The 26,016-nt window shown below is 42.1% G+C and overlaps 1 protein-coding gene across 3 annotated transcripts in view; it reads left to right on the top strand.

Annotated features, from left to right (window-relative positions):
• Positions 1-26,016, top strand: part of LOC119399743 (neuropathy target esterase sws) — a 210,073-nt gene that overhangs the window by 150,066 nt on the left and 33,991 nt on the right. The window contains exon 28 of one of the 3 annotated variants that reach the window (XM_049417014.1): positions 22,354-22,470. The exons of 1 other annotated variant lie outside the window; for it this stretch is intronic. In XM_049417014.1, the coding sequence (XP_049272971.1) occupies positions 22,354-22,470 (117 nt within the window). Of the gene's footprint in view, positions 1-21,555; positions 21,673-22,353; positions 22,471-26,016 lie in introns of all 3 variants that reach the window. One more of the 3 variants, XM_049417013.1, reaches the window with a different exon arrangement.

Consider the following 26,016-nt stretch of genomic DNA (forward strand, 5'->3'; position numbering starts at 1 on the left):
ACACTTTTACTGTGTAATAATGCTGGCCATGGCTTCTCACCTTGGATCTTCACACATGCTTATAGGATTTCAGGCTTTTGTCTTTGCTCTGTCTATAGATACTAGTGTTGCTGCTTCCTTTCTCTGCACTACATGCAGGTTGTTTTTATTGCTCCTCTTAATCAGCACAAGCCTTTTGCATGAGGTGGCATGGCACCAACCATGGCTCTTTTAGCAGATGTACCAAATATTCAAGAAACCAAAAAGTATCCATTGTAAATAAGGATCACCAGGGTGTGCATGACACTTCCAGCTTCACTACTGGCTCCCAAATTTTGCACAAAAATCCGCAGCAGAGGCATTCAGTACCATGATACGGTGCATTATTCACCTGTTTCATCCACAGTACCTCCACCCCTAACCACAATATACTTGGATAGAAAACGATCGCGCATATAACCTGTGAAAATAACTGCATGCAGCAATCTTTGCAAAATATCTCTATTCACAGTTTCATGGCTCATACATGTTCTATAATCTTTGGCTCTCAGCCCTGTTCCCCACCACTTCAGCAGTGCTTTGTCTTTAGCTCCTTCTGCAGTGTTTCCAAAGGACTGCTATTGAGCGCTCCTCATAGTGCTGACATATTTACACAACGCAAAATGAACAAGGACAGATGAGAGGACACAACACAGGCACTGACTTCAACTAAGTTTTATTAGCAAAAGAGCTAGAAATATATACACAAGATAACAGCACACATCAGCGCAATCGCACATCCTATTGCATCACCGCCAGATGAGCAACTTCCTTTTTGGTGAGGGCAACAGAAAGCATTGTTGGACAAACGGGCAGATGCTTGAACGAGCGTTTAAGGGAGCATTATTATCATGTCAACTCAACTGTTCAAGGCCATCTCGGCATTCATTGTAGAGATTGCGGTTGTGAACCGGACTTTGAAAAGTGCACCGTTGTCGCGAAACATTGTGAGCAGCTCACACGTGAAATCATAGAAGCTGATAGAATGCAATAGCTGGGTGACCTCTGTGTAAGCATGCCTTCTGTTGCCCTCACCAAAAAGGAAGTTGCTTATCTGGCTGTGATGCAATACGTTGTGCGATTGCGCTGATGTGTGCTGTTATCTTGTGCATATATATTTCTAACGTTTTCGCTAATAAAATTTAGTTGAAGTCAGCGCCGGTGTTGTGTCCTCTCATTTGTCCTCGTTCATTTTGCACTGCGTAAATATGGCTATGCTTAATCACCAGCTAGCTCAAGCTACCATTCTGTCCTCATAGGGATCTGAGCTATGTAAGATATGGTTTGCCGACATATTGTGCAGTATTTGCTAACTGAATACATAGCCAAAATACAAAATTGCAACCCAAGAAGAGTGAGAGAATGGGCTACTATGAAAGAAGAAAGAAAGGAGCATCAATATGTGGGGCTCAAGAGAGTGTGGGACAAAAACTTGGAGTGAAAAATTTGCCTTAAAGCGTAGCTTCATGGCAGTGCATCATGTGCTGCCATTAAGGGGGGACATTGTACTTGAGAGAGAAATGCTAAATTTTTTCATGTATTTAAAAACAAACTTAACAGTATGATTCAGTTTTTAATGCTGATTTTGAAAATGTAATTATTTTTTTCCTATGTCGATTAGTTTTTCAGATATCTTAAAATTAATTACCCATTGTTTCCAGGTACGGTACACAAAAAAATTTTATTAGAGAGCTACTATTGACATATGCCTAGATACTAATGAACATAAGGCACACAGGGGTAGGAATGCTTTTTTGATCTGATGATCTTTAGCTAGGTTGTAGCACCTTGATTTTCAGTGTTGCAGACACACCCACTTGATGCTCCAATTTTGTGCCAAATATAAAATGTTTGAAGATATTATTCAAAAATTCACAACTACCCCTGTGTGCACTACAGATAGAGCTACATGTCACAACAAAAATGACAGTCCTAGCTGCTCTGAAGGCAGAGATATCTTTCTGGCAAGTTTGCAACCGCAGCAAAATTTGAATCCTGAGAAATCGTGAAAAAACACAACAAGTCCATTTTGGGCAAACTCTAGCATGGAATAGTCGTGTATTTACAATATTTTACAATTTCAGCATTCTCGGTAGGCACCAGGCAGGTAGTCCTTCTGCTTTGAGTCCCCTAAATGCCTTTTTTTCAACGCTCGCTGCATGTTTTCTGCAGAGGCACGCTTGCGAGCTGATGCTGTTGATCTGCGACGGTCTTTTTCTGCCATGCGTTTTTTAGCCGAAGGTCCAGGTCCAGACACATTCATTGTAGCGAAGATCTCATTCAGCGCTGTTTGGTGATTGCCAGTGGTCTTCATGGCGCGCGTGGCAAGAATGTTCACAACGAACGGGTTACACGTTTTTCCGCTGTTCACGCGCGGCGAGCTCCACACCGGCGCGTTATCACCGCAGATCTCGCATGACGTAACAATCTTTACGGCGAGGCCGTATTCGCGCTCACCTATGCGCAGACACATCGCCGTCGCACCCTTTGCACTTCACGTTTGACTGCAGAGCGTTTAGAGCGTCGAGGCTCACCAGAGCGAAGCGCGTCTCCATCACATCCGAGCCAGCCGCGGCGTCGTCCGTGGCAGTGTCGTTTGCACAAGCGAGAAGACCCGATTTTCGCGTGATGGCCAGCGTTTATGCTAGGTTCCGGAGTTTTACTTGCGCGTCCTTCTCGATCTTCAACAAATCAGCGGGCTCCAACATGACGGTGTCGCGCCGAAACGTCTGTCGAACGTGGTCGCTGTCAGAGCCGCTTTCACCCGCTAGGCCTAACCCACAGTCAGCGTCTTCGGGGGCGCTTGGCACGGGAGGCAAACTACCGTCGACATCTTCTGAAGGTGATCGGCGCTTCTTTTGAAAGTTGTACACTTTCCGTTTCTTTGTCCGCCCACCGAATTTGTACTTCGTAGCGAACTTTGGCGTCGAGTGCGGCATGGTTGCGCGTTTCAGCCGCGTTGTCCGACGCGAACTCCCGCGGCCCGAGCGGACGACTGTGGAAATCTGCCAATGGCGTGCGCGCTCACTGTCACGTGCACTGGTAGACCAATAGGAGCGCGCATCGGGACTAGCTTTTCGCGGGCTTTTTCTTAGTGGCCGCTTGGCGTATGCAGTAGTGGTGGCGCGAAAAATAAAAAAGAAACGCGGCTCTTTCGAACGGGACCAAGATGGCCGCGATCAGAGACGTAGAATGGCAGTTGCGCGTCCTGCAAGAAAGCCCATTTTTGCGCGTCCATCGAGAAATATTCGCGTCACATGGATGATATAAAACGCTACTGCGGCTAAAATATCAATCCAGGACGCGTGAAAATTTGCCAGATTATGCATCAGTCACTGTAAAATCCGAAAATAACATTTTCAAAAAAACGATTTTTTCGCGATTTTTCGGTTTCTAAGACCCGTGTCCCCCCTTAAGCCACATATTAATGTAAAACTTGCACTGCACTGAAGTCGCAAGGTAATATCTATTTATAGTCCACAACACAACTTTACCATCATATTTCGAACATTTTTTATGTTGGTGATGCATGCAAAAATACAGTAAACTTGATGTAAACATCACAACGGTGCCATACACAACAGTTAAAATAATTTGTGGCATGGTATGGTTATGTCATCTGTAATTGTCCGGTAAGGCATTGGTCTTGGATTCGAGTCCTGGACCAGAATGAATTTCTCATCAGCTAGGAAGCTCTGCTTCTGGACGAGTCGGTGGCAATTTTTTCCTTTCGCAAAAGCATCCACTATTCAATTTATCTTTTTATAATTGCACACCCTTACTCATAATTACTTCATCGGGGATCAGATATCTCCTTTCCGACTTCAAGGGCCTATCAAGGTCTGATAGCTCTTGGCTTAGTGGTATTTTAGCTTATCTTTCTATGAGACTTATAGCTGCAACTGCATGATAGTCACACACCCAAGTTAGGACAGTAATGTAAAAAAAGTGCCTCTAACTTTACAAGATAAGAAGGGCCATCTTTTGCAGCAAACAATTAACTCTTAAGCTTAGCTGCATGAAGCTGTAGCTATAGTTATCTGTTGATATGTGTTGTGCTTGCCTGCATAATCAACCTAAAAATGTACAAACCTACAAGTAGTTAATTTTGGGAAAACATTCAGGAGAAATAGTTGACGAAAAAATATTTCCCTTTTAATCTGTGTAACAGCCATGCTCTAATGTTTTGTACGTGTGCACCTTTTTTTTAAAGTGCAGCTGTAAGACAACTCTATAGGGTACATAAAGGGGCAAGCTTTATATGTTGATCTTCACCTCATTTCTGTTCACTTTGCTACTTTTGAAGTTCAATTAATGTGGTACTAAATCAATAGTAGCAAAGCTAAGTAATAGTACAAGTAATCATTGTCAAATATTTTTGGTGGCCGGCTCTGGAAATGTAGAATGCCATGCAATGGCAAGTGTCATAATGTAGTTTAGTCATGCCTCACTTAATGAAAAAATGAAGTTTGAGGCATTGTGGCAGCAACTTGTAATTATATAGCCTAGAATGACACAAGTTACTTGGTGAGTATTTCTGCTAGAACAATGTCACATACATACACAAAATAAGGGAAACGGACAAAACAAGTGCTGTCTGTCAACTGAAGACGTCACACTGCAAGAAAAGAATGTAAACAAAAAGCTTGTCTTTGCATGCTTAGGATTGGCAGTGCCATTCATCAGTCAGGGACATGTGCAGGCCTATGCAAAAGATAGCTGTATACAAGTTACGTACAGGTCCTTGAAAGCCTTGAAAACCCTTGAAATTGAAAAGTACATTTTAAGCATTGACGAACACAAGTCCACTTGTCCATTGCCTTGACAAAGACAAGGCCACTTGTCAAACCATTGGCTTCAGGGATATTCCCTGTTCAGGCCTCCATTTTTCCTGAGCATCGATCTTGTTTGGATGATTTATTGCCTTCACCCATTACAAGAAAATAAGAAAATAATAATTTTGCCATTGCTGTCATTAGCAATGTGTTGAACGTTGTAGTATCTCTACCAAAGTGACTTTCCTTAAAGGAGTACTGACACAAAATTTCGAAGGCAAGATAATGAGTGAGATAGATTTGTGTGGAGATGCACACAACATCTACGAAATATCAAGGGCAAATATAGCCTGGAACATGTGGCCTGCAACGTCCCGAGATGCGGAGCACCTCGTGATGTCAACATTAACTTGGTTTTCGTGTAAACAACCTCTACGTCACGAGTTTGTGTTGGCTGGCTGCTGGCACGCACCTTGCGGTACCTGCCATGGTACCTGCAGTCTTGCATGTGCTGTCAGTGCTATCTTCCACTGTTCGCTTGCCATGGCCGATGGAAGATGTTCCGCATCACCGCTGTTGATATTGCAGCACTGACTCCACGATAAGTGTGAATATGGCGGTGAGATACTGCGTGGTTGACTTTTGCCCATTACGATCACATTTCGGCGCAACCGTGCACAGGTTTCCCGTCGATGGCTTTTGCTGGCAGAAATGGATTAAGTTTGTGCACGGTGCCGGTGTACACACAGATTAGATGATGGCAATGGCAAGGACATTGCACAGCATGTGCAGGCGTAGCAGACGAACTGTCGGTGCAGCGCCCACTGGCGTGCACTCTCTCGCGCGGCACCCACGTCACTTTTGTGTGGTCACGTTGCCGGCCGTGTTTACTCGAAAACCGGAATTGCTCATGCCTAGCTCGGCGCTCTTTGAGACTGAAACTGCAACTTGGCACTCTAAAAACGTCTCTAAATAATCAACTGTCGCACACTCGAGCAACCGAGGTTTCCAGCCGTGATAAGTGGGTCGTAAGCTACCTATTGGAACAAAGAATAAACAAGGTGCAAAATTTTTATGTCAGTGCTCCTTTAACAATACGTAGCACACTGCAAGTTATATAATACAAATTGAGAATAGTGTTGAGTATATGAGGGTAGCATTCATCCAAAGTTTAACATCTGTTGCTTTCTCTTTGCCATCACTGGTCACTGTGCTCAAAACCAAATCTCATACACCAGTGTGTATGCAGTATCCAGGAGCGTAGCCAGAAATTTTGGGGTGGGGGGGGGGGGGGGTTAACTTACCCTGTATGTATGTTTGTACGTGCATTTGTGTGCATGTATATAATACACATGCAAAATCAAAAGTTTTTTTTTTGGGGGGGGGGGTTAAAACCAGCAATTTGTAACATGCAACTTTATGAGAGCAACTTGCTAATGTTGTGAACGTACAAGGATATGAAGATCAATAATGAAAATGGTAGTTCACCATTTAAAAACTAATAAAAAGTATTCGATTTGCTTCCGGCACTGTTCTGTTTGTATAGTATTTGATTCAGTCTCAAATATTACAACTTTAATGATTATAGTAACTTGAAAGTATACAGGCATGCTGTAGGGTTTCAAGAGCAGTAATGCTATCTTTGCAATGCAGTGATGTTAATTGTATATGCATGCCAAGGTTCATTAGTTACAGTATCACCTAAACAGATGTGTTTTAACTGATTCTTTAAGGACATTGGCATATTATGAACAGAAAAAAGAAACAATGGGGGATTAGTGACAGCAAAGAAAGGACACAAGTTTGCGTTAATTACTGTGGTTGAGGGTCATCTCTTTTTGCACCAGCCTTTCACATGTTTAGTATTGTTTTCGAAATAGCTTTCATCTGAAATGTCACTTATGGTATGGTAAAACATACAAGTGTGAGCAAACATATGAACAAAATGGGATACACATACATGTAGATATTTATGTGAAGAAGTGGTACACACACATGTAGGTATTTGCATGAAAAAGTGGTCAAATTCTTGTGGCATTGCAGTGTTGCAGTGGAGTGCTTATTCACAGAAAAACACTGGAACATTATTGGAGGCTTCTGTTTAACTTCAGCAAGCTGCAAATCTAACTTTGGTCATTTTTGCAGCTGGTGTTGATGATGCATTATATCAGATACTTCAGAATAGTCACAAAAAATCATGTGTAAGTTTGAAGGTTGTTATCAAGATTGATGTGAGGGTTAGCAGAAAAGAGTGCCAGATGAGTTCCACCAGAAAATCATTGTGAAAGTCGTAATGGCAGAAACGGAATCATACAGAATTATGCAAGAGTATATAATGTGCGATTTTTTATGGGATGCTAGCTAAGAAAATAGGGTGACAGTTTAAAGGTGAGTATACTGCTTTATTCACAGACATCAATGCCATTTCTTCCTTCCAATTTTTGCCATAAGGTAATTGCAGATATAATGGCTACTCAGAATGAAATTTCGAAGCCAAAGGAAGAAAATGGGTTATCTGTCTATACCTTGGTGTTGGTGTAAATTTGGAAACTTGAAACGCCAGGGAATACCAAGCAGAATTTCACATACTCTGTTCAACCTACCTACTATTGAGTCAAAAGTTCACTGAATAGTAACACACATTAGCTAGCAAATGGCAGTTTGGCTAATCTGATGAATTTTCATGACTGCCTGGTTACTTTTAGTTCTTTTGGCCACTCATTGCTTTTTCTAATCTTCTGGTAAAGTTTTCATTTAGTGCAGTATACAGCACTGTAGTGATACAGCAAATATTGGTGAAGGTAGAAATGCGCCATTCATTGCTATTGAAATGGTAAAGACCATGCATGTCCTCGTGATGCTAAGGCTATATACCTGTAGCACGTTTACACTATGTGTGTTAGTAAACCTGTGAAACTGTGTAGTCAAATCAGCTCTAATAATTTTTTTCCTGGCAATACTCTTTTCATTAATGTAGATAAGGGCACGCAGAACTTCTCTTGAAGTTCATTGATACTAGTGCTCTTTTATGTGTGGAGTTGAGCATGCAGTGTAAATTGTGATGTCTGCTGCGAAACTCGCATTAATTAGTGTAGTAATTAAATTAAGTCCTAAACAAGCCTTTTGTCGTTTTGCTATCCAATTTTTATGCAGTTTTTCTGCCATGCTCCTGAACTTCAACATTAGTTTGATAACAGGTTATAACACATTTGAAGTAAGAGGTCTTGAACACCTTTCAAGCATTTGTTTTTATTTCATGGGTGGGATTGTAATGGGAAAATGAAGAAAAATCCAAAAAATATCTTTAATGCATGGGCTTTTCATAGTGTCTGTGATGTATCTCTTTTTCTTCTTTTGCCCCTTTTGCAAATTTCTCTTGTTTGAATGCTGGGGCTGCTTCAACAATAATGCTTTTAGTGCATTTAGAACTTGCACATTTCTTTTTGGTGGATTGAAATTTGTTTCACAATCATTCAATCATCATATTCTGCAGACTGCTTATTATTGCTATTTGCTTGTGATTAGTTACTCACAGGCCAGTCAATCAGCATGCATTTGTAGATGCTTTTTACCTCGTAGTTTTCTTCATTCCTAATTGTCAGGAAATCATGCAAAAAATCGAGACAACCTGACTACTCCTACTTGAAAACTAAATCAAGGCTATGCCACTGGCAACGGCAGCTTAAGTTTCATATATTGCTCTCATAGTTCCTGCTGACATATTTGTCTGCCACACAGGCATGTACCATTACATGTGTGGCCACTGGGACTAGTGGTATTTCACAGATTTTGGTCACTCTTGGTGTTAAAAGTGCCATTCTAAGATACTAGATGTGAATTTCCACAATACAATATGCTGGGCGACTTGGTTTTTAGCTTCCATATTTACAGCGCGAGATGACACCACAGAGAAAGAGGCACACAAGACACAAAGAGTGCTCTCGGCGCTGAAAAGATGACAGTGCTGTGTGTGTCGTGTGCCTTTTTCGCTGTAGTGTCATCTCACGCTGTAAATATGATGGAAACTATGTGCGACTTTAAGTTTTTGTAGGAGATGCAAGCTTAACACTTCTATGTTTGAGAAGCTAGTTTATTTTTACTATATATAGAGAGAATACAAAGAATACTGTCACTTTACCAGCTACTAACAATGCAAGATCAATTTCTTCTGAGAAACTATTCTTGTTTAGTTCTTTTAGTGCATGGTATATTGGGACAAACTGTGTTCCAACTAACATGCAGGTATAACAGAGCTCAGAATAGCGTAGTGAGGAATTGTGAATTATATTTGTATTTGGCTGACATAAAATATGGAGATTTATTGTCTATTTCTTACAGTTCTTAGGGTACTGTTGATTTTTATATTTAGCTTCTGCCATATTTGAAGGCTGTGCCATATTGTGGCTACTTTTGTAGGAAAGTTTTACGGCTGCATATTATGAGGGAGGTCTTTTGGCCTTCTGTTTAGGGGTGTGTGAATATTCGAGTTTGGAATTCGAATCGAATAATACCTAATCGAATAATTCAATTCGACTTTCAAATAGCTAGTATTCGAAGTTTCGAATAATTCGACATGACGAATGTCTAAAACGCGACAAAGGCCAACGGTGCAACTTGGTTAGGGTGGGGTGGATAGAACTAACGCTAATGTCTTTACAGTAGGCCTTTCATTAAAACTTTCACTGATATGCTGGTTCAAAGCGAGCGCATGTTTATTTTAAAGGAGAATATGTCATTTACGCACGTGAAAAAACCCACGACAAAGCTTTCAAGCTCTTCACAACTTCGCTTCGAAACAAAGGCACGGACTTCTTGCGCAGTTCGGTCGCGTATGCCGCAAGCGCCGCAAAACGTCCCGACTTTGGCCCGCGAAACCCTCTGCAATTGGCTTTACATGGGAAAATTTGTTCACGCTGTGCAGTCGCCACTGCCGCACCGCACCACTCGTTCAGAAACTTCCATCATTCCGGTGCGCAGTTAAAACGCTGCTGTGAACGCGCGTCCGAAAATTTTTGGGCCAGGAGCATTCATGACGGTAAAGCACAACATTACCGTTGTTCTTTCTTTCAGTTTTCAATAAAATCCTTTGTATTCGATATTCAACATTTTTGGCCTCTATTTGGCACTATTTGATTTGAATTCGATTCGAGATGAAATTTCACTATTCGCACACCCCTACTTCTGTTGTATGGCACAATTTGTCAGCACAGTAATGTTGTTAATGCAGATGTGAAAATTCACCTAACCACTTACACTCTGAAAACAGTTGAAACAGATACACCCTGTGGGTTGTCATTCAGTCACAGAATGGTCTTCATGTGGCTCGTTTGCATTTCCTTTCTTGAAAACTCGGTGATTGCCACTTTCCTCTCGACAATGCCATGTCACATTTATCATGTGCCCACCATGCGTGTCCTGAAAGTACTGGGCGTGTCGCGTCAAAGCAAGGAAAGGCACATAAGCCAGATGACGATTGTTGTGTGACAGAAAGACATCCCAAAGGGCGCAACTGTTTTTAGAGTGTTTCTCAATTTTACGACAATTCAATTATATTTCAAGCAAAGCTGCATTTCTTTTTAGCCAGTTCAGAAGGGTCAACATTTATTTAGTGTCATGTAATGGCATTCTTTGGGCCAGGTAGCAGTGAGATTATATAATCTGCAAGCAGAAGTTTCGACAACACGCATCACATGGTACAAGTTGTCACATATCAGATGTCAACTCTAATGTTTATACGTAGTATTATATAGACTTGCCAACAACTTGAAAAAATATATATATAATGAAGCTCCATTTTAAAAATTTATGGCTGCTGTTGCAAAGGGGCATGGTTGTAATTCAATTCACTTTTATTGACCACTTTCTAAAAGCTAACTCCTTTTGTTACAACAGCATACTTGTACATGAGATGTATGTACATGGGGTATCTTTCTAAAGTTAAAGCTGGTGTGATATGGCTTGTAGGAATGTGCATGTTCCCCAGCTCTCTCTGTTTGTGTTTGTGCACATGAATGCATGGCAGGATTGGCAAATGCACAAGAATGCCACGGTGTTGGATGCAGTTACATTGTTCAGTTTGCTGTTTGAAATGCATGTTAATTCTTCATTGAAGCCTTCGTCCTGTGCTTGTGGCGTAGCGTTCATTAATAACATTTTGACTGAACGCACTTACACACCAAAGTCGTTGCCTTTAAGTTATTTTTACTGTTCATTCTTGGCTTGTTGTGTGCTTGTGTTCTTTATTATTTATTACTATTATTTTTTACTTTTTTAAAATTTTGCACAGGCACTGCAGTATGCCATAGTTTTGCTGGTTTGATTGTTGTTATCGCAGTGATGCATACATAGTGGCAAACTGCAATCATGTTACATTCTTATGCTCATTTGTACCTAGGACTGCCTCATGTGCTCATGTTTATGCTTAAAATATGTCTATAAAAAGAAGCTGTGCTGTCTACATTGGTGTGTTTTTGGCCACAGTTCACGACGAAGACTTTCCATGTTTTTTATCAGGCACGGAAGTGCCACTTTTGGCATATGGCATAGAATGCAATGTGTAGCATGATGACTGTTTTTGGATGTTGTAGTGCAGTGCTGAGATCTGATTTTGCCATTGCTCTCAGCTGAGCTGCCACAGTTTCTCTTCTGCTTCTTTGAGTGGCGGGGTGATTAGTTTGTGCCCCTGCTGCTAACAAAATCTGCCTCATATTGCTAATTTGCTTTGCTTGTTTCATTGTGCTTTATAAAAGGTTTTCCATTAAAAGCACACAGTTGGGTGCTGTTGCAGATATTGAGTAAGAAAATGGCTCTCATCTCTTGTTCCCGGTTTGTCAACCAGATGCCTTTTAAGGGGTATCCACTGAGTACAGCTATGCATGCCAACTTTTCAGAAAGGCTTTAACTAGCTCTGCAAATATGTTTTTAAGCAGTAAGAGGTTATATGAAATGACTATGACATGGATGTATCACAGGTACATTGAACACGTCAGTGCATATTGCACTGAACAACCAGATGAAAAATTTTGGCATCTTTTTATTTAATGACATCGTTTTCACATCAAAAATGCTATACACCACTGAGACAAAAGACACTTACCTAATTTTTCTAAGATGCAGTAATCAGTGTTGCTCACATTTATGCTGTAGAGTTTTCAAATTTCATGCACTTGTGTGAGGTATTCAGTAACATGACAAAGCAGTGCAAACCCGATTGGCTTAACAATTATTACATGTACTGTAAGGCCCATGATTAGTGCATTCCACACTAATTATTTTTGCTTTGATAGGCACTACCTAAATTGCACCACATTAATAAAATGCTAGAGTAATAAATGTAAAATAATTACAAAAAATGTTTTATTCATAAACTGGCAAAACAAATTTTTAAGTATTGAACCTGTAGCAAAAGGCAAAGATGTATTGCTTGAAACATTCAGGCACAGGGGAGCTGTCATTGAGGCACATTTGACTTCATAGCAGTGACAACACCAGAGTCCAGACTTATGTCACTGTTGAAGAGAATATAGAAATCTTATCATCCAACAGTCTGTGCCAACCATGTCTTGTTGACATTATTCCTTTTTCACATGTGGGAAGTGCGCATTAACATTTAATCTCCACTGCAGTAGACAACATTTTTAAACATGTTACAGCATGTATTGCATCATATACAAATAGCTTTCTTTTAAACCAGCTACGTCTCCCGTACAGCAAATAACTAGTTTTGATAATATGGCCCCATTGTTGTGCTTGGAAGTTCACTGCCTTTGGTAACCAATGCTTTAAACATCGACTCCATCTGTCTAGGTTTTACTGTTTATGTTATATTTATGTTATGTTTATTATGTTAGCTTGCAGTCTGACACAGAAAAAAATATGTTGTAGCATTAGCTTATGACTGCATTGACTTCGAGATTACCTTTTTGAATATTGCCAAGTACTTCAGCTTAACCACTGATTGTACATGTGCAGAAGCTTGCCAGGGCCATGGTTACACTTCACTGCATGTAGTTCAAGCCACACACTCTGGTGGTCACATTTCATTCTGGCATGATAGTACATGGCAGGCAGCCAGGTGCAACCTGTTATTTGCACAGAGTACAGCAGTGGTTGGGATCACATGCTGAGGTGGAATGGCCACCAACCTTGCGTCACAGTTTCTTTGGTGCATAGCCATATGGGTGAAAGCTTGCTGAAGTTTGAAACTGCCACATCGGATGAATTAGCAGTATCATGTAAATTCTAGCACATTTACTACATTTCATTCATCACTAAAATCACACAACAGGAATTATCAGGTGATTTTTGCTGCATCGACAAACATTTGTACACCTTGACACTAAAAAATACTCTAGTTATATAAAGGCACAATCTGACACATGCAGTTTACTTGGAAATGGCCAGCTAGTTGGGCTAGCTAGTAGCTTGATGTAAATCGTTTCTGTAAAAAGAAGAGAACACACTATAGACTATGTGTAGGCCACATGCTAAGGCCACAGACATATGCACAGATGCTTAAGTTTTATTTTCTAAAGCACACTTTGCACTTATTACTTACCTTGCAGCATAAATTCAGTCTAATCAGAATTGTCATTAAATGTATTCAACATATTTTAACTACCATTATTTCCACTAATAATTTTGACTTTAATGCATCAATTTGGCATGTATGAATGTACAATTGGGGGACAAAAGTGTCCAGGGCAAGAGATTTGCAAGTAAGCTGAATCCTCGCTTAGCCTGAGAACATAGCCTTGAAGTTTGAGCCTGTAATAGCTTTTTTGTGACCAAAACAGCTATCCATTAAATTAGAAGGGTCATGCATGAACATACCATAAATTCGCATTTGCCATCGAGCGCATGTCCTGGAGACTTTTTGTCTCCAGTACATGCGCTCCTGAAGTGCCACAGACTGTGTGCCTGGTCTGCCGTTGCACTTAGCCACGTGCAAAATTAGCACAGCCTCCACAGCCAGACTGATTAAAGGAAGAGATCTGCACTGACCTCGTCTCCCCCCCCCCCTTTTTGCTAAGGAGTGCTCACTTATCGAGAAGCAGTGACCCACGTGTGCAAGATGCAGCCCAGGGTCAGTTACATGACTTGTACATGGTACATTTCATCAGTGGCAATACAGTACATTGCTGCATTACTTCAGTGCTAACCGTCATAATGTCGGCAATCATTCCAAAGCAATTTCTTATTTTTTTAAGGGCTTCAAATGACATGATGCAGCCCACTCCAGTTTTCTGGCAGCCATCCACATTCTCTCGCAGAGGGCTAAGCTGATATCAAGAAGCCCTGCTGTCTTCACTTGTAAAATATCAATAAGGATGCCCTTTCTTTGTGTGTGCATTAGTTACTATCTAGTTCTTTTTGCAATTGAGCCTGCATTTTACAGAGTACAACTTCCAGAATTAATATTGTACAGCCTTCACTCATATGCCATGTTGCCGCCTGACAAATTTAAGATTGGCAATGGCGGGGCATGCATGAAGCACACTCCTATGCGAGTGTCATCTGCTACATTCACTTCAGGAGCAATATTAATGAGAACTAACAGACAATAACGCCAAGGAAAGTATAGGGGGTGTTATCTGTAGTATTTAGAATATAAATGTGAAGAAAGTAAAGTGGACGAAAAGATAACTTGCCGCCAGCAGGGGCCGAACCTGCGACCTTCGAATAATGCGTCCGATGCTCTACCACTGAGCTACGGTGGCGGTCATCCTCCCGTCCACTTTATGGGGTATATATGTGCATTTAAACCTTGGAGTGTTAGTCAGCGCCAATCGCAGCCATGGCGACGAGTGTGGAACACTCTTTTTCTGCCTTTCTGGCGTCACGTAGCACGTGATCTTTTTACGAGCTGGCAGCTGACCAATAATCTCTCGCATACTACCTGAAGGCATCAAGTCTGCCAGAACGAGACCCTTGCTATGAATGAAGGAAAGATGACTCTTAAGGGCTCGTTTTCTTTGTTAGACACAATATTAATGAGAACTAACAGACAATAAAGCCAAGGAAAGTATAGGGGGTGTTATCTGTAGTATTTAGAATATAAATGTGAAAAAAGCAGTGATTCCACTCCTGCGCCATCCTGATAATATCGACGAAAATTGCGCCAAACTGCGCCAGAGTCTCGGGTTTGGGGGCGTCTGTCACCGGCAATCGCACTGCCGGCGCGTCAAAACATGCGCAGCTTGATCTTGGGGCCGTCAAAGTTACAACCACGGACAAAGAATTATTCCACTGAATAAACAGCACTCGCGCATGCGTGCCGAGTAAGCCAAGATGCCATGCACGGTGCCGACGCAGCTTCTGTCCTGCTAGTCGTCTTGACAGCAAAACGCGCTCTCCGCTGAGACTCGTGACGTCAAGGCCAATCGGCAGCGTGAAAGTGTGGCGATTCACCGGCGGACCATTGTCTGTTCCAGAAACGCTGCTGATAGCTCGTTTCAAGCGTCGCACATCACGTAATTAAAGCAGTGTTCAGTAATAACTATACGCGTGCCGCTAAAATGTCTGTCACTTCTATTTCTGGACATCGCGGCATGAAATATGGGATCACTAGCAAAATATATATGGAACAATATAGAAATTTTCCGTGCTTCGATCGCGTCTATGGAAGAGCACGTACGTGAACGGTGGGAACGCATTGACACTTTTCCTCAGATGTACTTTATCCATGGATCTTCATCCAGAAGAACTTTTTCGTAATTTCTTCCACCAGCACATCCGGGTTTGTAATCACTCTGCGGTAAATATCTCTTAAAAGGCCCTGCCCTTTCGAGCTCATGAGTGCTAGGGTTCCGATTCAAATTTTTTGCTTGCTTTTTTTTAAAGGAAGTCACAGTTTCACTACAAGGGTGAAGCCATGAATGCGATAACTAGGATCCGATCTCACGTAAGTCTACAAAACGCTGGTGTAAGAGAATACGGCTGCTCCAGGGAGAGATGCTCTTTCCGCACCAGCGATCGCGACCGCGCCCTTAGAATCAAAGCTCAAAGTTGCCGCTCTAGCGACTCCCCCCCTCCCCCTCGCGTCTTTTCATGCACATTCAAGACGGGCGAGGCATTTCCTCTCTGCTTCGACGGCAGGCCTCCTGAGCGGGGTGATGTTATTGCATGCGCCCTCTGAGCGACGGAGATGGACCTGCTCGTTTGATCTCTGCTTCAGCTGTGTTCGTCGGCCCCGCTCGCGCGCTTTTACTCGCGGTAGAACATACGATGCGCGGGGGGATGCTATCTTAAAATATAAGACGGTGGCGCAAAATGGGACAAATACGAAACAGGCCACTCCAGGGAGCGCTTGTATAGACTATGTTACATAAGGCATATGGGCGCCGCCATCATGGGCTGTTAAACGAATGTTTTCTTATTTTTGTATCCCGTGACGCGAACTGATAAAGCCAGGAAACGCCGAATGCACCAACCCAACAGTTTTAATGTGTATACGCCCACCGTAGCGCTGTTCGCTTAGTTGTTCAAGATAAAGCACGGCAAGGTTAACTGCCCAGCATGGCGACACCGAAACCCGTCCGTAAAATAGTCTATACGTCTCTTCTGCCTGTTTCGTCCTTGTCCCATTTTGCGCCACCGTCTTATATTTTAACAATGCACCAACTGGCCCAGCAACAAACTTTATTGGGATGCTATCAATTTGGACTTTATACGGGACATGACGGCAAAAACCCGTCGAGAGTGTCCATATAATTGCTATCGCAATAAAATGTCATCTAATTAATAAAAACATGCCTCCTGGTCGGAGCAGCCGCAATTGCGTTTTAATATGCGCAGCTGTCTGTAGCGGTCACGTCACTGACGGCCCACTGTGGAGCGGCTAATCCACGTGATACGTCCGCCCCTCGCTTTCCAGGGTCAATAGCTGACGGTTAAAAACACTGTTTCGCTTAAGGGCGAAGCAATGAATGGGATACCAACAAATTGTATTGTTATACGAAGTAAGGCTACCAGCTAACTCTTTTGGATCCGATCTAACGTAGCTGAACAAAACGCTGGTTTAAGGGAATATGGCCGTCCCAGGAACCGAAGCGGTTTTCGTTTTGTGACTAAACGCAAAGTAGTCGTTCGGAGCACAGCAAGTTTACGAACCGTCTCCTGACCTGATGCCTCGAGATAGCTTGCGCCAGCGACTGAGCCCTTCGAGCGATGCATTTCCCCCCAACCCTCCCCTGGCGTCCCTTCATGTTCCTTACGAAAGACGGGCGTTTCCTGTCTGCTTCGACGGCAGGCCTCCCGAGCGGGGTGATGTTATCGCATGCACCCTCCGAGCAACGGAAATGGGCCGGCTCGTTTGATCTCTGCTTCGGCCGCGTTCGTAGCCCCGCTTGCGCGCTTTTACCCGCGGTAGAACATACAATGCGCGGGGGGATCTTATCAATTTGGACTTCATACGGGAGGGACATGACGGCGACGGCAAAAACCCGTCGAGACTGTCCATATAATTGCTATTACAATAATAATCACTGAAGAGGTTAATCCAGAACACTCAACTGCATGAGCCCTTATTTTTGAATTATCAAGTGAAGTATGGAGTTGTCCTGAGGTTATTTTTTTCCATGAGATTTGCAATGAATCGATATATTTGTAGCTCTTCAGAAGAGCCCCATAATAATTATTCAGGTGCTTGAATGTTAGTGAAATTTGCTTCTCTAGTGCACTCCAAGATGTAAAATTAGCTGCTCCAGAGTGCTCCCAGATGCAAAATAATCTGCTCCAAAGTGCTCCTAGATGGAAATTTTCGCTGCTCCAAAGTGCTCCAAAAAGGAAATTTTGCTGCTCCAAAAATTGCTCCCAATCAGAAGTCCTCGGTAGCGCATCACTGAGAAAGTAAATTGGACGAAAAGATAACTTGCCGCCGGCAGGGGCCGAACCTGCGACCTTCGAATAACGCGTCCGATGCTCTACCACTGAGCTACGGCGGCGGTCATCCTCCCGTCCACTTTATGGGGTATATATGTGCATTTGAACCTTGGAGTGTTAGTCAGCGCCAATCGCAGCCATGGCGGCGAGTGTGGAACACTCTTTTTCTGCCTTTCTGGCGTCACGCAGCACGTGATCTTTTTACGAGCTGGCAGCTGACCAATAATCCCTTGCATACTACCTGAAGGCATCAAGTCTGCCAGAATGAGACCATTGCTATGAATGAAGGAAAGAAGATGACTCTTAAGGGCTCGTTTTCTTTGTTAGATACAATATTAATGAGAACTAACAGACAACAGTATGCAAGGGATCATTAACAGTATGCGAGGGATTATTGGTCAGCTGCCAGCTCGTAAAAAGATCACGTGCTACGTGACGCCAGAAAGGCAGAAAAAGAGTGTTCCACACTCGCCGCCATGGCTGCGATTGGCGCTGACTAACACTCCAAGGTTCAAATGCACATATATACCCCATAAAGTGGACGGGAGGATGACCGCCGCCGTAGCTCAGTGGTAGAGCATCGGACGCGTTATTCGAAGGTCGCAGGTTCGGCCCCTGCCGGCGGCAAGTTATCTTTTCGTCCACTTTACTTTCTTCACATTTATATTCTAAATACTACAGATAACAACCCCTATACTTTCCTTGGCGTTATTGTCTGTTAGTTCTCATTAATATTGTGTCTAACAAAGAAAACGAGCCCTTAAGAGTCATCTTCTTTCCTCCACTTCAGGAGGGCACATGTTCTATTAGGGTTATCTGTGGGACCTTGTTTACAAAAAAAACAAAAAAAACTGTACCCAAGACATATGCATTTCTAAAATATGTCATCAGCAGTGTACTTTCCGTTGTACTTTCACATTAGTACTAGACTTTGAGCCAAATAGAGCACATGGAATTAATATAGAAAAGGCATAGTAAAAGAAATTTATCAATGCACACAAGGTATTCGTTGTCTGTGAACAATGGGGCCATCATGGATAACAGAGGTAGAGACAGTGCTCTTCTGAAGTGAACAGTATACTAGCAGAGAAAGCTCTCACTGGAAATTGCTTTGTGTGCTTGCACATGGTATTGTCAATGTCGCCACTTCTTGCCATTACTGTAAGGTGCTGACATTTCTTGTGGTTGACACCCACTTGATATTTTTTCAAATCCTGAAGTCTGTACTCTTCAGAGTAAGATCATTTATGGAAATGTCATCGCAGAGCCATTGTAATACAATGTTTGAAATGTATCGTTAAGCATTCAAAGATGTAAAAATTTTCATGTTTTATGTGGAATACTGCATATGCATGAGTCACCAGAGCAAGTTTGCCATTTACATTAATAATACGGATTCTCTGCGACATAATCTGTTCAAGGTATTGAGCCTAATGTTACAAACAGCAGCACTTGACATTTGCACACATGTTTAGATCTGTACTTGTAAGAGAAGCATGCGCACTGGAGAGCATAGTGTGTTACCTTCCGTAGTAACATGCATGCACTACAAGCAACCTGATCACTTTGTGCAAGGCACTCTTGCATGGCATCCTGCAATATTCCTCAACATTGACATGCAGATACTTGTGGCCACCAGGGTGGGCTCTCACTTGAACAGCATTGCCTGTGAAAACACCTGGGGTGCACTCCTTGTGCAAAGCCTTGCATCTACTAGAGCACTCAGCACAGTAGGCAGGTGCACTTTGTGGGATGGGAATGCTGAAAATTCAGCATTTAAATATTTTTTTCCGTTTTCAACTTTTAAAGGTTTCATACCTTAAAGCACACTTTTTTTTATGAACTGCGCACAATTTTTGTTGAAGTGTGGCTTTGCCTTTGCTCCACATGTCGTCGCTACATCTTGTCCAGCTTAGTTTCCATATTCTTCCACAGGTCCCTTTGTTGCATGGTTCCTGTCCTTTGCTTTCCACTTTGTTAAGGATTATTTCTGCTTGCTCATCATGTCTCTTTTCGCCAAAAATCTCTTGTTTATTGGCATCTGATAAGTGCAGTCACTGCCCCTAGTTGAAATGCCATCAAAATGCTTGAGCATGTTCAGTAAGAAGGAAAAATGTATATATGCATTAATGCATAAGCCACTCTAGAATCCTCTTGCATCTTAAACATTTGCTAAGGCTGTAATCGTCCAGCTCAACAAAAATGATTTTTCTTTCTGTGAAAGCAATATTTCTTCTCTGTTTCTCTTAGTTTTTTTTTATAATTTTCTGTTATCACTGTCATTTATCACTTACCAGTGTCTACACACAGTAGAATTTTGTGCAGGTCAAAAAATATTTTTAAATTTTCACTCACTTTTCAAACTACTGTGGTACTTGATGCCAATGATAATTTTTTATTGTGCCACACACACACACACATGTGTAAAGAAAAATAGGTATTAAAAGATCGTTTGCTGGTGTCTTTGAAGCAACACTGAGCTGAGTACCCTTAGGGACCACAACACATCAGTACTTGCTCATGAAGACCAGAAGCTATGCTGACTGAGTCAAGTAGCAAAGAAAGTAAATGACCAAAGTGGCTGGTGAAGAAAATAAACATAGCACCCAGAAATATACATGCCTGACTGTCAAAGGGTCAGGCATATAGCAGAGGTGAAGAAGTGAGTCTTGTCAGTTGTCACTGGAGGGAGCATAAACTTTGCCAGGAGTGAACTGCTGCTTCCTCTGTGTTAAGTAAATGAAATGAGGATAGAAGCAGAAGTATTTAAAATGAACATTTAGCTTGTTTATCAGCTAATGCGAAATGCTTCGGAAAATTCTTGTTGGAAATCTGCAAGAAATCTTGAACATTCGTGAGACAGTGCTAAGGCCTGTTTAGTGGCTTTCACAAAAAGTTTCGTCGTTCTTGAAAAAAGCAGTTTGACGTGAAAAACTGTCTATGCATATACTTCAGGCTTTACACCTTGAGTTGCCAATTAGGCTTAATCGCATAGAATGTTGTATCTGTTGATTGAGTACTATACGGAGCTGACTGTAGGGGTTTGCGGGCCAACATGCAATAACCAAATGGCTGGTCTGACTGAGTGCTGTGATCTCCAAAACTCTCAAAAGATTAGATAGATCACAAAGAAATATGCCAGTGTCATAACTTGCGAGGTGAACCAAATTAATGCCTCTGACAGGAATGGGTGGCTGGCCCTTTAACAAGTGAATGCATACACTAGAGCAATATGGTCATTTGAGTAAAATGTGAAGCAGTTAGCATCAGCGTTATTGCACCCTGGTGTTTATAAAATATATGGCAAATTAGTGTGAAAGAGTAAATGCATGGAAATCTTGTCAACACTGCTCAGCCTTAGCTTCAAAGGCATAGCTGTACAAACATTTGAAGGTCTTCGTTTGAGTACATCTCTTTAGCACAGATAGATCAATCTGCAGTAGTGTAAGTTATGTTGTACTGGGTGCCATAATTTCAGAGATTGAAACAAATTATTTTGCACTGAAAGTGGTTTAATAATATATATATATATATATAAAAAATGTTTCAGGCATTGCGAGTGATCATTTGTGATTAAGAAGGGCAAGAATATGTAACATTCGTATGTATATGTTAGTCTTAATGTTCCTACTTTTTTAGGAGGAAATTTCTTTACAAGTAGACAGTACATACACTACTGAGACAACAGGGATGTGTATGAAAGCTTGTGTTGCTTATAAAATTTGCATCATTCTCCAAACAGGAATGGAAGCCGTACAAGGTGCCGTAAGTTGTTTTAGGAGGTAATCTACAATCTACACCAATGTGTTAAGTGACAAAGAAGGATCCTCCAATAACAAATACTTCAGGCATTTCAGTGTTGAAGTCTCGCCTGTTTCAGGATCTCTGTGGCGCTTCATTCGAGCGAGCATGTCTCTGTCAGGCTACATGCCTCCCATGTGCGACCCTGTGGATGGACACTTGCTTCTGGACGGGGGATACGTCAACAATCTTCCAGGTGAGCCCTTCCATGGGCTATCCACCTGTCTTGCCTTGCTGGCTGTTTACTATTGTGCCTCGTAACTGCTCCCTGCTCCCCTTACCTTGTCCTGCTCCTTTGCCTGTTCTTGCATGCAGTTGCTGCTGCTGGCCCGATTTTCCTTTCCATGCTCCATTTCTACTATGTCATATCCTCTGTTCTTCAACCATCTTCAAGTTGAACACCTTAACCCCTTTTGAGTCTGTCTTTCCCAGCTGTTTGTATATTCATGTCCTCTCTTAAAAATGTTGTCGTTCCGGCTGTGGCTCAACTTAGGCACCACTAGATAGCTGCAGTGCATTCCCTAAATTGTGGGCCTACTATGATTAAGTGGTGCAGCTTTGCACAGAACTACGATACCCTGTCACATGACATGCAGGTAAGGTGCCAGACACATGCAAGCAGTGAGGTTTATGGTTGCTAGTCATGCACAATCTGCGTCTTTCAAAAACTGTACCTGTCACACATTGCATTACGACTGCCATCAAAACTGGCAGTGGCCAAAATGCATTTGCAAGTGCACAAAGGTAACGCGCATCCTGCCAATGCAAGATGCCGAAAAGACCATGGAAAGTCGCCGTCGTGGACTGAAAGGGCACAAGTGTAGTGTTAAGAATGAAGGCACGAAGTGCGATTGCCTTCTTGGTTGATCTGTGTAAGGTTCCTTGTGGCACTACGTTCGAGCCAGCATGAGCATCGTGGGGCCCCTGCCACCACTATGCGATCCCGACAACGGCCACCTCTTGGTTGACGGCTGCTATGTGAACAATGTTCCAGGTAAAGGCACGGCACCATCGCTCGCTTATTTTCTGCCGTAGCACAGCTTGATTCTGTCTTTTTTTCTATAGACGCATGCTTGAGGGCTGGCTTGTACCAATAGAGTTAAAGACTGGTTAAATATGCATGCAGAATCCACTTTGTTTTGCAGCATAGCCTGCAATGTTTGTTGTTTCTCGCTAAGCAGAAAAGCTGGTTTCTTAGAAGTTCACTTCATTAGTGCAGCCATGCTTTGTCTATATAACCCTACATCCATTGCAAGTTCTAGGTTCACATGCATGCATGAACTAACAAGTACTTTAAGAGGAACCTTTAGCACAAATTCGAACCTGATTTCTCTATTAAAGGGGCCCTGCAACACTTTTTTGGCATAGTCAGAAAGCGCTACCGATCGGTAGTGTTTTATAGCACAGCACGCAGCCTGGGATTTACAATAAATTCTCAAAGTCACCTAAAAATTGCTTCCTCTTCTCTCGACAAATGAGGCTACTTACTCAAAATCACTGCGTCTTTGGTTCAAGTTCTACACCATTGGCTGATTTGAACATGGTGCGCTGTGTAATTACTGTGGCCACCGTGGGAGGCCGCCACTTGCACGTGCGCGCGATCGTACTAAAAGTACTTCGCGCGTTCGAAGAAAAAAAAAAGTGCTCAAGGTCAAGAGGCGCACGTGATGTACCTTCTTCACCCGTGTCACCCCTCCCTGCTTAGCTTCCGGTGTTTTCGTCTGGACAAGAGAAGAGAGAAAGCAATTACAGTGTGCGACAAATCTTTGTAACTCTGCTCGTACTGGACGTATTCTAAAAACTTTTGCAGCGGTCGATTTGTGAGGCACTGAGCTCCTTTAATGAAGCCATTCCATGGCTACTTGGAAAAGTGTTGCAGGGCCCCTTTAAAATACACACGTCATGCAGAAATGCTTTCATGTGAGAAATGCAGAACTGATGAGTAAAGAATTTAAATTCTAGAACTGATGAGTTGCAGAACTGATGAGTAAAGAGAAAAATTTAAATTCTAGTGACCGTAAGCGGCAGAGTTTTTTATTAGGATATGAAATATTTTGCAAAAGTTCTCAAGTAGTTAAGTTTTAAAAAAAATGGAATCGTGATGTCTACAAAGCCATAACTGTTCATTGAAAGCAGATATTGCAAATCTATTAACTGCGTCTGCTAGAGCATTTAAAGTGAACAAATGTGGTGTACGAATGTACACTTATCTAAAAGTAATTGAATGTTCATGAGGGTTTTGCGGAGTTGATGTTTTATTCCGGGACAGTAAAATCAATTTTGAATACATTAGGTCTGGTATTAGTGCAGATCATGGAATTGTGATTCTGTTTTTTATTGCCAAGTTACAGATGCAACCGTAATACATTTGAGGTTTTCAATTTTGCGATTTTGAACATACAGTAAAAGCTCGGTAATTCGACACTCGTTAATTCAGAAAATCAGATAATTCAGACGTGTTCCCTGGTCCCGGCCAGAATATGCATTGTTTAATGGCATCAACCTCTCTTTAATTCGGTCGTATTTGGCCATAACCCAGTTTGTTCAGACTATCCTCGGAGTACGCCAAGTGTGAAGCGCTGTAAATGTACATCGCAAAGGAATGAAAATGACGTTCACGGAAAGCTGCAGCGGCTGTGGGCTTTTTGAAAGGTGTTATCGCCATTCACAATCGCGTTGTCGGTACGTAATAAGTAGAGGCCAGATTTTTAGGCACTAAAAAAGCACGTTTTAGGCATCAAAAATAGGCAGGCAAAGCAATGCTTTAGGCCTCGCAACGTCTTAAATATGAGCACAATCAATTTTTACATAAATGCAAATGATTTCAAGCGAAGATGTGTGTGACCTGTATCTACGACAGAAAACAAAAAATGTTATTGTTTGTGATGGCACAAAGGCTCCAGGAGTTGAACATGGTCGTGCAATTGTCCCATAAGACTGCTGGACTAATGACGGTCAATTGACTTTCAACAAGCACACTGCCCAGATAGATGTTCAACGGCTACTGTCGCTTACCCGAGCATCGCATATACTGAAACATACATGAAAAAAGAATACTTGAGAGCTGGAAATATTGATTTAAAAAGGGCTACTTTATGTCTGACTGAGCATTTAAATTAAAACAAATCAAAAACAGATGTATAATAAATGCAAAGCAGATGACGATTTATAAAGAAATTAACGTGTTCTTACAGGAGGACTGTTAGGTGCAACTCTGGCAATTTTCTCATAAACAGTGACATTATCCGAATTGTACAGGCTCAACACTTCCAAACACACTTCCACCCATTTGAAGTGCTCATGTTTGAAGGAATCTATTTGGAGAGCATGCTGAACGTAGTCTAACAATCACTGTGAAAATTGTGTAAACAACCACAGTCTCCAGATTTTTGGATTCGAAAGTGTGCCTCTTGTCACTGAGAATTAGCTTGTACACTGAGAAGGAATGCTAGACTTCGACAGATATTATTGGGGTGTAGTTGAACTTGGGAATACTTTTATATTTGATGACTTAACCGACACTGGGATCCTAGAGTGCTCACTAGCAAGGACTCCTGAAACTTCTTTAGGCACAGAAATCCCTCGTTCTTGTCCAAGACCGATTGTAACATCGTGCATGCCTTTTCGGCCACTGGTCCTCCAGGCACGGTGGCGATTCTTTGCTGTGCACGAAGAATTAGCGCAGTGTTCGCAATTAGTTTCTGCCAAACGTTCAAGTTTTTTGATAGTGTTTGTGAGGGACATGAAGTTAGCGCACACGTATGTCAGATCTCCTTGAAGGCTACCTACAGAGAGGACAGCTTGAGCCTTCCTGACCGTAGCACTCTCATCACCTGAAAGAGCCGTTAATCCCAACCTTGATGTCCGAAAAGTAGCAGTTGTGATACTCAAAAGCTTTTAGCCATGTTCGCCAATGTGTAACGATGTTCTCTGGCGGAATGGCCACGTACGGCAACTTCTCCTTGAACGAGCGCACGCGAGAAGGTGCCTTCAGGAACACGGTCTTAACTTTTGTTTTCCAGGAGTTGGTTGAACAAGACGAGTAGATTGAACCCAGTGCAATTCCGAACAGTCAGTATTGCCCGGTAACATAAATTTAACGGCCCCAAACTGCACTCGAAAGCGAAACTTGAGGTTTAATAATGGTTATATAGGCGCCAATTTTGATATAGGCATTTAAGTGCATTTAGGCATGAATGCCCAAAATAGGCATTTATGTGCACTTATAGGCATTTAGGCGCAAACGCCAAAACTAAGCATTTGTAGGCACTATAAAAACACTGTAAAAGCCCTTCTTAACCTCTCATTCATGCTCGTATATCAAAGTGGCGCAATAGGAGCGCAAGGAACAAAATAGGCATTTGCCTAAAATCCGTTCTCTAGTTATAAGGAATGGGTTCAGAGCATGTTTCGGCTTATGACACGGGGGTCTTGAGCTGCGGTCACATTGTGAAGTCGTGAATGATGAAAATTGCGGCTTGCACTGCTCTTTTCCAAAAGAAACGCTGGATTTACATATTCCTCAAGGAAATGAAAGTGC

This window comes from Rhipicephalus sanguineus, chromosome 1, assembly GCF_013339695.2.
Source record: "Rhipicephalus sanguineus isolate Rsan-2018 chromosome 1, BIME_Rsan_1.4, whole genome shotgun sequence".
Taxonomy (NCBI): Eukaryota; Metazoa; Arthropoda; class Arachnida; order Ixodida; family Ixodidae; genus Rhipicephalus; species Rhipicephalus sanguineus.